The sequence below is a fragment of the Chironomus tepperi genome, unplaced genomic scaffold (assembly GCF_022539635.2).
Source record: "Chironomus tepperi strain 1889 unplaced genomic scaffold, CSIRO-AGI_Ctep_v1 contig_456, whole genome shotgun sequence".
NCBI classification, from domain to species: domain Eukaryota; kingdom Metazoa; phylum Arthropoda; class Insecta; order Diptera; family Chironomidae; genus Chironomus; species Chironomus tepperi.
The window spans coordinates 721,235-733,228 of record NW_027226578.1 but is presented as its reverse complement, the minus strand read 5'-3'; the positions used below and the strand labels follow the sequence as shown (position 1 = coordinate 733,228).

Here is an 11,994-nt window from a genome sequence, read left to right as displayed (position 1 = left end):
AGTAATATAGCAATATTAACTATCCAACCAGGGATGTATCCATGTCAAAAGATATCAAAAACTATCCCAAAGCCTCTGCAGAACAATCAGCAAAGTAATTGACTCGAACTTAGTGATTAATCATGGTTAGTTATGGTTAAACTTGACGGTCGTCAGTTCAAATCCTACCATTTCTAAATTTGCTCAATTTCATAAGATTAGGTCAGATCTGTGGTATGTCGCATAACATTTAGGGACATGTTTGAAGGTTTTTGACGACACTAGAAGATGTCTTCGACTGCATTAAGGCACTTTGACTGCTTATTGTGTGAGATTAAAGGTCTATCGAGAGGACAACTTGAAGCATACCATGAAAAATCGAATCAAAAGCTACAAGAATTACCATGCAAATGATATATCGATAAAAACGGACCTGAAAAGTATCACGCGATGCCAACAGATTAATATATCTCCATATATTATATCTTATTACACTTTATCCTTGATCCTATAAATAAAACTTAAATAGAAAAGCCTTGACAGTAATTTAATATTCACGCAAACAGCCTTACTCATACAAACAAACTCCAAATTGATCCCATTCACTGCATTTGTGCATTCATTGATAAGGAAAATCGTTCCAAAAATTATTATCTATATGCGATGAGTAGGATGACATAACTGGTAAGCATTATCAATTTCTAATTGAAATTCCAAACCCATCAAACATAGTCAATGAAAGTCAGAAAATCATTCAACGAACGTTGTGTTGCTATAGACCAAAAATAGAATGATTGATGAACAGGAGTGAAAATAAGGTAGTAATTGGAACTGCAAATTTACACTCAATTTATTGCAAATTTTTTGGTTCTTCTTTTTACATTCATTATGATAAGACAATGTCAATAAATTTTATGAATGAGACAGAGGATTATGTGTGTCTAGTGTGTGTACGACAGAGAAGCACAATGAGGAGGAAAAAGAAGCAAAAACGAAACTTTTTTAATGGGAGTATAAATTAAGCTAATGGCAGTCGCATGGTGGACAGTCTCATTTTAAATTTTGTTTAAAAAACTTTCTGTCAACCCAACTCTCCACTCCGTCCCCTCTCGAAACGACGATGATGGAAAAGTTTTTAATTTTTCTTATAATTTTTGCACTTGATTTCCATGGTGGAAATTCAGCATCGCTCAGCGTTAATGGAAATGACGAGGTTGAGTAAGTTGTGATGGAAGAAAGTTTTTCAGTATTTTTTTTTGTGTTACTTGAGGGGGTCGTTCATAAATGACGTCAATTAAAAAGGATTAATTTACAAAGCTGCTTTGAATTGTCATTAAATTTTGATTAAAAAAGTGTATTCGGAACTGCAAAAACATGTGTTCAATACCGGTCGGGGTCATACAATGTCCTCAAGGTGCACCTAAACGTGTGATACACCTCCTTCCTCTCCCAACCCCTCAAAATTTGACATTATAAATAACAAAACTAGATCCCATCCTATTCCATTTTTGTCTATGCCAGAAATTCTACTCCAGGCGAGTCTACCCCGGGCGTGTCTAACCCGAGCGTGTCTACCCAAAGAATGTTTACCCCAGGCAACACTTGACTCCAATTGGCAAACATTTAAATGAGCTCATGGTTTCGATTGGGCTGTCCTTGCTCATTAGGTGACGATTGAGCTCATTGCCAACTTGCTTCTTAATATTAAAATAATCCTTCTTACCCACTGCACTCTGCGCCCTAACCTACCCTACCGACTTTCTTAAGCAATTCCTTTATCTTCCCTATCCCTCAAAATATCAGACGTCATTCATGAACAATTCCCAATACTTTTTTTTAAAATACTAACAAAAATTTTAAATTCCTCTAGAGAACAAATGGCAGTGCCATACTTATGGCCAAACTTCCCATTCTTCCCTGGCGTAAACTTCCCACCAACCATGCCAGACTGGATGATTCGTGATCGAGTAAATATTCGTCCAGTTTTGCCATCATTACCATCATTGCCTGAACTCCGATGGCCACCAATTCAACTTCCATGGCCAACACCAGCTCCTGATGATGATGACGATGAAGGTGATGATGAAGATGATGACATTGAGGAATGTCCAGAAGATGGCGTTAAGTTGATTTCTCATCCAGAAGATTGTGGAAAGTATATCTTCTGTATGGATGGAGATGAAATTACAACCCTTGAATGTCCAGGTGACATGCACTTTTCAAGAGATATGCGTGTATGTATGGATCCTGATGATGCTGAATGTGAATAAATGAAAATGAAAAGTTTTGAAGTGAATTTCTACGTATGCAATGAATAAAAATACTAATGGATATTTTTATAAAAAAAAATGAAAAATATTATTTTAATGTGATTTTTATAGCCTGAAGTGCTATAGTCAGTCAATTTGCTACAAAAAATTGTTTTAAAATGAATTTGTACATTTTTAAAAATTTACATAAATCAATAGATTGAAGCAGCTTTTTGTACTTTTTATTGAGAAAAATGTTAGTTTTTTGTGATTTTAGGGGAGCATTCGTAAATTACGTAACGCTGAAAATAAGGTTTTTAGACCCCAACTCTGTACGTCAAGCAAAATATGAATTTTTATCAATTTATTAAAAATTCGTTAAAATTATTGTTCAAATTCTAGGAATTTTGGGATAATCGGGAGCTTTATTTAGACTAGAGTTGGCCGTAAAATTTGGGAACTATTTTAATATGATCTGGGACATTTTTGATTATTCAATAAGGAGTTTTTACCTCGTTTTTCTTAATTTTTGGACTATTATGGACTTTAGTCCAGGGGCGTAGCCAGGGAGGGAAAGGACTTTTTAAATTTAAATTTTAATTACTTTTTTAAAGGCTGACAACGCCCCTGCTTTAGTCTATTCAGTAAAGTATAAAAAATAAGTGTAGGTTCCTGGATCTTAGCCAGAAAATTGAATAGCAGGGTAAATTTTACCGGAACCAAGCAGTTCTGGCAAAAAATCAATGAATTCTCTTCAGCTGCCCAAAAAAGAGCTTTCTACTAACCACAGGTTGAATTCATTATTTCCACATATTTCACTCATTGTGAATCGAATAAGTTAATCAAAAAATATATATAAATGTAAGCACATCCAAATACCACAACAATATGCTATTCATATTTGCCTTTGTTCTTCATTCTACATGTAAAATTTATTTCATAATTGGAAAAAATCCTGAAAAAAAATCATATTTTTTGTTAGAAAAATGCATCCAGTTTTTTACTCAATCAATGCACAGCTGGAAGCGAGGAAAAATGCAGCAGGCTCAATTGTGCAAATATTCATTTTTTTGCAATCGTCAAATTCAGAATGAAAAACAATTTTTTTTACAAAAAAAAACAATATTTATTCAAACAATTTCAAACAAAAAAAAAAGAGGAAGTCCCTTGTGAAGAGCTCAATGCTCAAATGCTGTGTTGATTGAATTCAGCCCATTGCCACAGACGCTTTTAAATGCTGTTGATTCATGTACAAAATCAAGTGCGTGTTTAAATTGATTTTAAATGTTATGGACGTGCCATGAATGACAGTTTGCTTTAATGTTAGCCCGGACGGGGAAAAAAAGGAAGCCAAATATTTTTTTGGTACGCTTTGCTTTTTAAATCCATGGAAAAAAATGTATAAAGAATCATTTTGTTTCGAGATCAAATGTCATTTTGTAAGGTATATAAATATGTATTTTTTGAAGCATGTGTGGATTCCTTTTGAAGGAAGAAATGTGGAAACGATTTTTTAAGTCGTAATCATGGAGCTACATATTTTTAAATGTATATATTCTGAAATGGGAAGCTCTAGAAATTATTTAGAGATTCAAATTCTTTCAAATTCTTTCAAATTCTTTCAAATTCTTTCAAATTCTTTCAAATTCTTTCAAATTCTTTCAAATTCTTTCAAATTCTTTCAAATTCTTTCAAATTCTTTCAAATTCTTTCAAATTCTTTCAAATTCTTTCAAATTCTTTCAAATTCTTCCAAATTCTTTCAAATTTCAAGTTTTTTCAAATTCTTTCAAGTTCTTTCAAATTCTTTCAAATTCTTTCAAATTCTTTCAAATTCGTTCAAATTCTTACAAATTTATTCAAATTCTTTCAGATTTTTTTAAATTCTTTCAAATTGTTTCAAATTGTTTCAAATTATTTCAAATTCTTTCAAATTCTTTCAAATTCTTTCAAATTCTCTCAAATTCTCTCAAATTCCTGCCACATAATCAAAAATTAAGTAAGTAAACTTTATTTCCGACCCATAAATCATGCCATAATCTCAATTGTTCACGAAGAACATAAAACTTTCAATGTGAAGAATCACCCATCAAGACTTATATGAAGGCATAGACAGCAATTTAATACAAAAGTGATGTAATGTAAGTACACACTCAAAAAGCAATGAAAAAAGGCAAAGAAATTTAAATGGAAAAATAAATCAAATTTATATGCTAGTCGAGTCGTCGCATTTACTTGAATATTGTTTGCTATTGAGGAGGACGAGGCAGTTCCGCTCAAAAAAAAAAAATATAAAGCACATATACACATACTCATAATTTTTGGTCACGAAATTTTTTATGTGTTTTCTCACAAGAGAGCAAATTTTTTACTACATACGGTCGCTGCTTATGCATGCTGGATATTGGATGTTAAAGTATTTTCTTTTTCCGTTGACTGTAAACAACATTGAAGGCAAATGTCCCATCATTATTCAATCGTCCTTGCTAAACAATTTGTCGAATGGAAATGGCTTTGACTTTAAGCGCTTCGTCCACTGACCTTTAACGACTTGTGGTCGTCAATAAAAAAAAGGGGTAAATTACAGAGACTGGATTTATGGTTCAGTTGATGGGTTAAATGACTGCCACCTGCGTACAATTTAGGAGTGCTGCTTTTTATTGACCGGAATGTATTTCTAATTAGATTTGAAATTATTGATGATTGTTGGGATGAATAAATGGATTAAATACAGTAATAGATCTGTGTCAAATGGGGTTTAGCATGGAAGTAGGATTAGATAGATGCAATGCTGTTCTAATGACACATTTTCAGCTTTTGTTGATGATTGTAACTTTGGATTAAAAGCAGTGACTCAACATTAATGTCCAACATGTTGAGGCATTGGGTCTGAGGTTGAATCTTGTTTGTAAGCATCCTCAATTGAGAAATGCAACAAAGCTATCGATTTGGAATTAAAGGTGTATAAAAGGCAAAATAGTCAGCATGAAACGAACGACCCAAGTAGCACAAACCGGCAAACCACAGTTTTTGCCATAAAAATTGGACTAAATCACCTAACAAGGCCCATAAGGATGCCTTAGCAATCAAGTTGTGGTGTTCAGTTGTTAGGCTAAAAGGCACACGAGTATCTAGCTCTGCTTAGAGTCACGCCAGCACGTATGCCTTCCAGACGGCACTGTATACATTCCAGACCATAAATTGATGAATTTGTCTATTTAAGAATCACTGAAACTGAAAGATTTGAAAATTCACCTGAACTGCTCCAGGACGTGGGTTTGATTCCCAACAAAAATATACCAGGAAGGCGCATACGGTGTGAAAATGTCTGGAAACAATGTCTCAAGGCCAGCAGACATCATCTTACAGACAGCATCTTGCCTTCCAGAACATAAACCAATCTTGTCCCTATGGAACATTATAGGAACATTAAAGTCTAGAACTTTAAAATCCATATCCTATATCTAGATCACAGCCATAAGTTCATCAGCATAAAACAAATAAATCCAATTTTCAAGCTTAAATCCCCTCCATCAAAACGCTGCCAATTTCAACTCTCAGCAATAATTCAGTCCAAAACAAACAATGCATTGAAGCTTCAAACATTCATGAATGGCAGTTTATTGTCATTCACATCATCTTTCTCGCTGTAAACAGCACAACAAGCCATACATATTCAATGCGCTTTAGTCATCAATTTGTAATGATTTCACTTTTTCTAAAATTCTCTGCTTTTTTTTATGCTGACGATGTCACTTTTTTCCCTTTTTTTCAGCCATCATCGTCATTGCCATTGCAAAAAAAAGAGAAGATGGGTTGTTGCTGTTTTCTAGATATTTCTATGTAAATAATGACTGTACAATGACTTGGTGCGAATTTGAATTTTTTTTGCGTTTGTAAGGAATTTCTATCTATGGCTTTTATCTATATATCCACTGCACCCATCCTTCTCGGCGTGATTTTGGACAGTCTTTTTTGGATTTTCATTATAGGGATTAGGGTCATGACGCTTTTTAAAATGTCATTGTTGTGAATGTTTATGAAATAAATATTTTTGGTTAATAAATTGAGGATTATATTGTGTAAATATGCAAATGGTGAGGGAAGCTTCTCATTCCATTTGGTATCAAGTTATGGAAAATTACTCTGTATCTTGTGCTTTATTAACGGTACTGATTTTTATTTGTTGCTTTATTTTACACTTTGGATTCTATTTTTGGTAGTGGGAGTTATTCAGCTATTGGGTTCAGGGGATCATGGATAGCAGGATATTAATGGACACCAGCATATTCAGAGATAACTAAATATGTACTACTTCATTCAGAATTCGAGCTCTCATGGGTAAAATTCAAACGTTTGTATTACTAGGGCTGTTTGACTCCGACTGTATTTCTTGATTGAACTTCACCGCGTGAAGATGAGGTTGGTACTTGATGTGGTTAGGCTAAGTACAGTACGTGACTGCAAATGTTCATTCGCACAATGCGACAAAACAACTCTTAGGGGTCTCAAACTCAAGACTTCTAATTCAGTATTGCAGCCATCAACTCATTGACATTGTCTCAACTTTTGATGTACTAAACAGCTACAAAATCGATCACTTCATCACGTCATTTTCAATTAAAACGCAACTCGACCCCCATTTCTCTTATACTCGGTTATGTACAGGAGTGTAGCCAGAAAGTGCCCTAACCTCTGAGTATGCCTCAGGTTACGTAATAAGCAAACGGACATCTAAGGATCCGTAACAAAATCTCGACCCTTCCCCATAAGTGCGTTACGTAATTAATGAACAGACCAGAATAAAGAATAACTAACTCCAAGTCCCCAACTTTTCCATTCCCTCTAAAGTTTCTATTTTTTTCCACTTCGTTTCTAAGCAACAGAACTGCAAAAAGTTTTTCAAGCTCCTCAATTCACAGTCATTGTCTTTATTTATTTAGGGTGAATTATACATGAAGATTACCATGAATTTTGGATAGATTTGCATGAATATATGCCATAGATACAGTAAAGAAGTCTAGAAGATTCTCGAAAATGGACATCCAATTCCCCTCAGAAATTTTGCTGATTCTTGTTTATTAGCTTAATTTCTTTAAGACGTCTATCGAGACTTAAAGTCGATTTTCACATGAAATTAAATTTTACAGCACATCATACAGCCTACGACAAACTCAAAAAATTGGCCTTCAAAATTGCCATCTGCTTCAAGGTTGATAAATTATTTGCTGATAAGATGTTGTCACTAAGTATTAAAAAGTTGATTGATTGATTGAGGTTTGCTAGCATTTTAACAGTTTTATGGTCTGATTTCGTGTTGTACATGACAAAAAAAAAAGTTTTTGGGATTGAGGATTAATTGGCATTAGTGGGTATGGAGATGTTGTTAAGCATATAGGAATACTTTTACATAAATTTTGAATGGATTGATAACAAATGGAAAATTATTGTATTTTTTTGACTGTTGAATTATTAATGTTGGATATTCGGAAGTAACCTTGAATAAAAAGTTTAAATTTTGATGGAACAACCTTGATAAGGCAGTTGACATTCATCTAAAATTATTGGGAATATATTGAAATATTTATTAGTTTTGTGTTATCAATTATTGATGTTGATGTGACTATAGAGAATATAGAATCGAGTATTTGATACATTGTAAGCATTGAATGAGTTTGTTTGATTGATAGCCAAATTGAGGCAATGACCTAATTGACTGTGTAGTTGTTCCATTTCTCTGTGGATATTCTCTTTGAAAATCAAGATATTGAGGATGCAGGTTCTAATCTTAGAGGAGATTCTAGTGTAGTCTTTGGACCTAAGAAGGAAGGAGACCAATACAAATGTAGGAGTAATGCGGAACTGTATCAGCTGTATGGTGAGGCTGATATTATAGAGTCAGTAAACAGGCTCCGATGGGCTGGACATATTGTCAGAAGATCTGCAGGCTCCACTAAATAAAGTCTTTAAATCAGACTTTGTGCATGGTAAGATGCCGAGGTAGACCGAAAAACTCCTGGAAGGAAGCTGTTGATAGAGACAGCATTGCATTTGGTATTGGCAATTGGCAGGCGGAAGCCGGCGATAGAACCAGTTATAGGCGACATCTGAGGGAGGCCATGGATCACAATTGATCTGTACGGCCGGCGAAGTAAGTAAGTAAGGTTCGAATCTTATCAGATTCAGTTCACTTTACTAATTCAAATAGCCTTCAGGATACTTTATGACTTGCGTTGCACTGGGCTGATGTCGAAATCAACTCGGTTTTGTTGAAAACTCGAGTTTAGTCAACTCGACTCCATAAAATTTAAGTCGACTTCAAGCTCTGGCTGATTCCCATTTTCACATATTCAAATATACGTACAGTAATGTTCCCGAGTGGATGGGATATTCTGAAATGAGTATTAGTATAGTTATGAACTTGACATTTATGGCATGTCATGTTAAGGATCATGTTCATAACAAGACGTTAGGTCGACTAATTGCAGCCTGCTTGATTAGGGATAAGAACGTGACATCTAGAAGAAGGCTTGCATCTTGACAGTAACTTTAAAGTTACTGCTTTTGGTTTCCATTGCCACGACTAATTAAAGTCTATTTGACTGTGTATTAGAACTGTGTATTAGAACTATCTGAAGTCTTAAAGAAGGCTTGATGTCTTAGCAGGTAGCTTTCAGCCTGTGACCTGTGACTACCATTGTTAAATGACACAACTTAATTCCAATTAAACTAACCGCTTGATTGCCTTGAGGGCAGCATTCAAATGTTAACCAAAAATCCATCAAATTGATCCATATTATCAGTCATTTTATCCAAAACACTATCAATAAACAGTTCCCAACCTCCATAAAGATAAGACAATTCACACGCATAATTCTCACTCATCATTTTCATCCTTCCCATCTTGCCTTCAACCAAAAAAAAGAACCGGAACTATTCTACACACAAAAAAGATCAAGACGAATGACGAGAAATAATAAGACATCACCATATACACAAAACAACAGCACACAAAAAAAAATGCCAAAAAATGCTGAATATATATGTCATTATTCGTATTGCTTTTAACATGTATGAATTTCCTTTCTCGCTTTAGGATATATTCTGACACACATGAAGCACGAGAGGAGGACAAAAAAAGCATTTTAATTATTTTTTCTCTGTTCTCCTTTTTTTGTGACAGTTTTCTTTTTCCTTCTTCTTCTTCTTCGCCACAACATGACCCCAGTGATGTGAAATTCATGCATATGTGCTGTTGCTTTTTCCGCCCAATTGAAATGTCATGAATTTGTTGAAAAGGTATGTGGGAGGTTTTTAAAGAGGCGCATTTTTTTTTGAGCATTTGGAAGTCAGCCAATTGAGGTTTGATGAACTGTGGAGTCATTAAAATTGGATTTTTGGATTTCTGTAATGGACTTTGAACTGTATGGCATTGGAGAGTGCAGTAATAAGGGGATACTGAGAAATTACAATTTATATGTGACTACTTAAATATGGATTGTTTTGTATGCGGCAGGTTAAACAGTTTGCTATTTGGATATTATTGGACATTATTGGATTCATCAAGGCCATAGGCATCGCCGTGACCTTTTGCTTCAAACCCAATATTTTATTCCATTCTGTTCTATTATATTCTATATGACAATTTGCCATTTAGTCGAGTAACCCTCAGATAGCTCAGTAGTAGGTGCATCCGATTGGATATCAAATGTGACGTGGGTTCGAATCTCACTTGGGATTCTTTGTTCGAAATTATACTTTCGGCATACAATTAGGTCAAAATCCTCCGTTATGGTGCCATAATGTTGGGACAACTTGGCGGTGTCCTTGCGAATATGGTATCCTGATCGGGCTTGTCCAAAGTATCACAGATCCCTCATCCTCAAAGTTTAACGTATGATTGTATGAAGGATGTCCAAATTTCGATCGAAATTCAGCTTGACTAGACCCCCCTGCCACCCCCTTATTTGGAGTTCTTCCCAGAATTTCAGCAAGTTTTCTCCGAAGTCTTCATATAGCTGCGGGTAGATAAAATGCTACTTTTCAAGACAATACTATCTTCTTCCTCAAATTATCAAATTTTCAGCCATCACTCCTTTTTACATCTTGTCCCTATCATCCCTTCTCATCATCTAATAAACTCTTCCTTAACATAACAAAATAAAGTCCATAAAAACAATTTTAATTCCTTTTTATCACAAAAAATTAAACCAATTAAGTTCTGTAAAATCTTGATAATGTTCATCCAACCCGAGACAAAAAGTACGGTCAATAATTCAGTCAATTTGTTCTTATCAAAAAACATTTGTTTCAAAAAAATTTGGGGAAACGACAGATCTTTAGAATTAACAAATAGCAATACCAGCAGCAAATGTTATCGATGACAAACAAAATCTTCCCTATTTTTATCCTTTTCATCCTCTCGTGCCACTGCTCATTTCATCGATGTCGTCTATTTTATTTGAGGTCAGCAAAAAAATAAATAAATTTTTTAAAAGATTCCCTTTTTTGTTCCTTTATATCCTTTTGTGTATAAAATTTAGCACTGAACCAGCAGAAAATCTCGCCTGAAGGAAGTGAAAATTATCCTTTTTTTACTGTTTTCATCTGTATCACTTCCAATAATCACGACAAGAAATTCCAGCGCATGACTTGTTTTCCAACTGGAATCTAAAATGCATGCTGCATTTATGGAATATGTCATTTTCCAGTCGGTAGGGGAAGTTGGAAGTGTAAATAGGAAATCGTCGACTAAAGCACACAGCAGGGAATACAGCATATATAACAACATAAAAGAAAGTTTTCATTTTTGTGAATCCTTGTTGCATTTTAATTTTCAATTTTCATTCAAGCTCGAGCTTTTTTGTGTTACTTCATACATCCTTGGAAACATGCATTTGTATCAAGCGGTGCGGAAAAAAAGCATTGAAATGACTTCTTTACTAAATATTAAAATTTTTTATTATCTATGAATAATTTTTTTTTTTGTCCAGCTGCATAAATTTATTTTTTGTAGTTTTTGGTTGGGGTATGTTCGGAAGTTATGTCAACTTGAAGGTTGGACTCATTGTTTGGGCTTCAAATTGTTGTAAAGCAAGGATGTCACTTGGTGTACAATCTTAGAGAAGGAGTCAGAGCAACAACACAAGAAATTAGCAGAAATAGCCTTTTTAGCCTGGAACTGAGTCATGTTCAGCCGCTTGATTTAAGCTCTACGATTCACAGTGGATCAATAGGAACTACTCATCAAACAAGGATGTAGAACTGTTAAAAATTATCAAAGTATACCAAAATTGATCAAAAAGAAGGCTTTCTAAAGATGATGAACGAACAGCTCTATGCTGCACTAACAATTTAACATAGCCATGTATCAACTTTACTATTCTCTAATTTTGAACAGAATCTAAAGAGGCTCTGTTTTTACAGCGTACAATAGCCCGCAAGCCGCCATGCTTATGAACAAGCTGATTAACCCAAAGAAGAACTGGATTGGAACTACCAACGACTACCAAGACTAAGAAAATGTCAAAAGAGCACGAGGAAGATCCAAAAATTCATGAATAGAAGCTGTCGATAGAGATATGAAGTTTGACATTTGGTATCGGTAGTTGACAGGCGAAAGTCAGCAATAGAGCTAGTCATGGATTTAAATTGGTCGCAATTGAGTTTCTATTAGCAGGGGAGGGGTAGTCATGAGGGTTTGACCCTCTTGTTTTGATTTTCTATAAAATACCCCAGCAAATTGAAGTTTCTATTGTCAATATCAG

The 11,994-nt window shown here is 34.6% G+C and overlaps 1 protein-coding gene across 1 annotated transcript; it reads left to right on the top strand.

The window, feature by feature from the left end:
- Positions 1–1,025: 1,025 nt before the first annotated feature.
- On the top strand, positions 1,026–2,453 carry LOC139098976 (uncharacterized). The gene is made up of 2 exons (XM_070651365.1): positions 1,026–1,197; positions 1,850–2,453. Exons 1-2 carry the CDS (start codon positions 1,100–1,102, stop codon positions 2,247–2,249), a joined length of 498 nt encoding a protein of 165 aa, XP_070507466.1. The 5' UTR covers positions 1,026–1,099; the 3' UTR covers positions 2,250–2,453.
- The last annotated feature ends 9,541 nt before the right edge of the window (positions 2,454–11,994 follow it).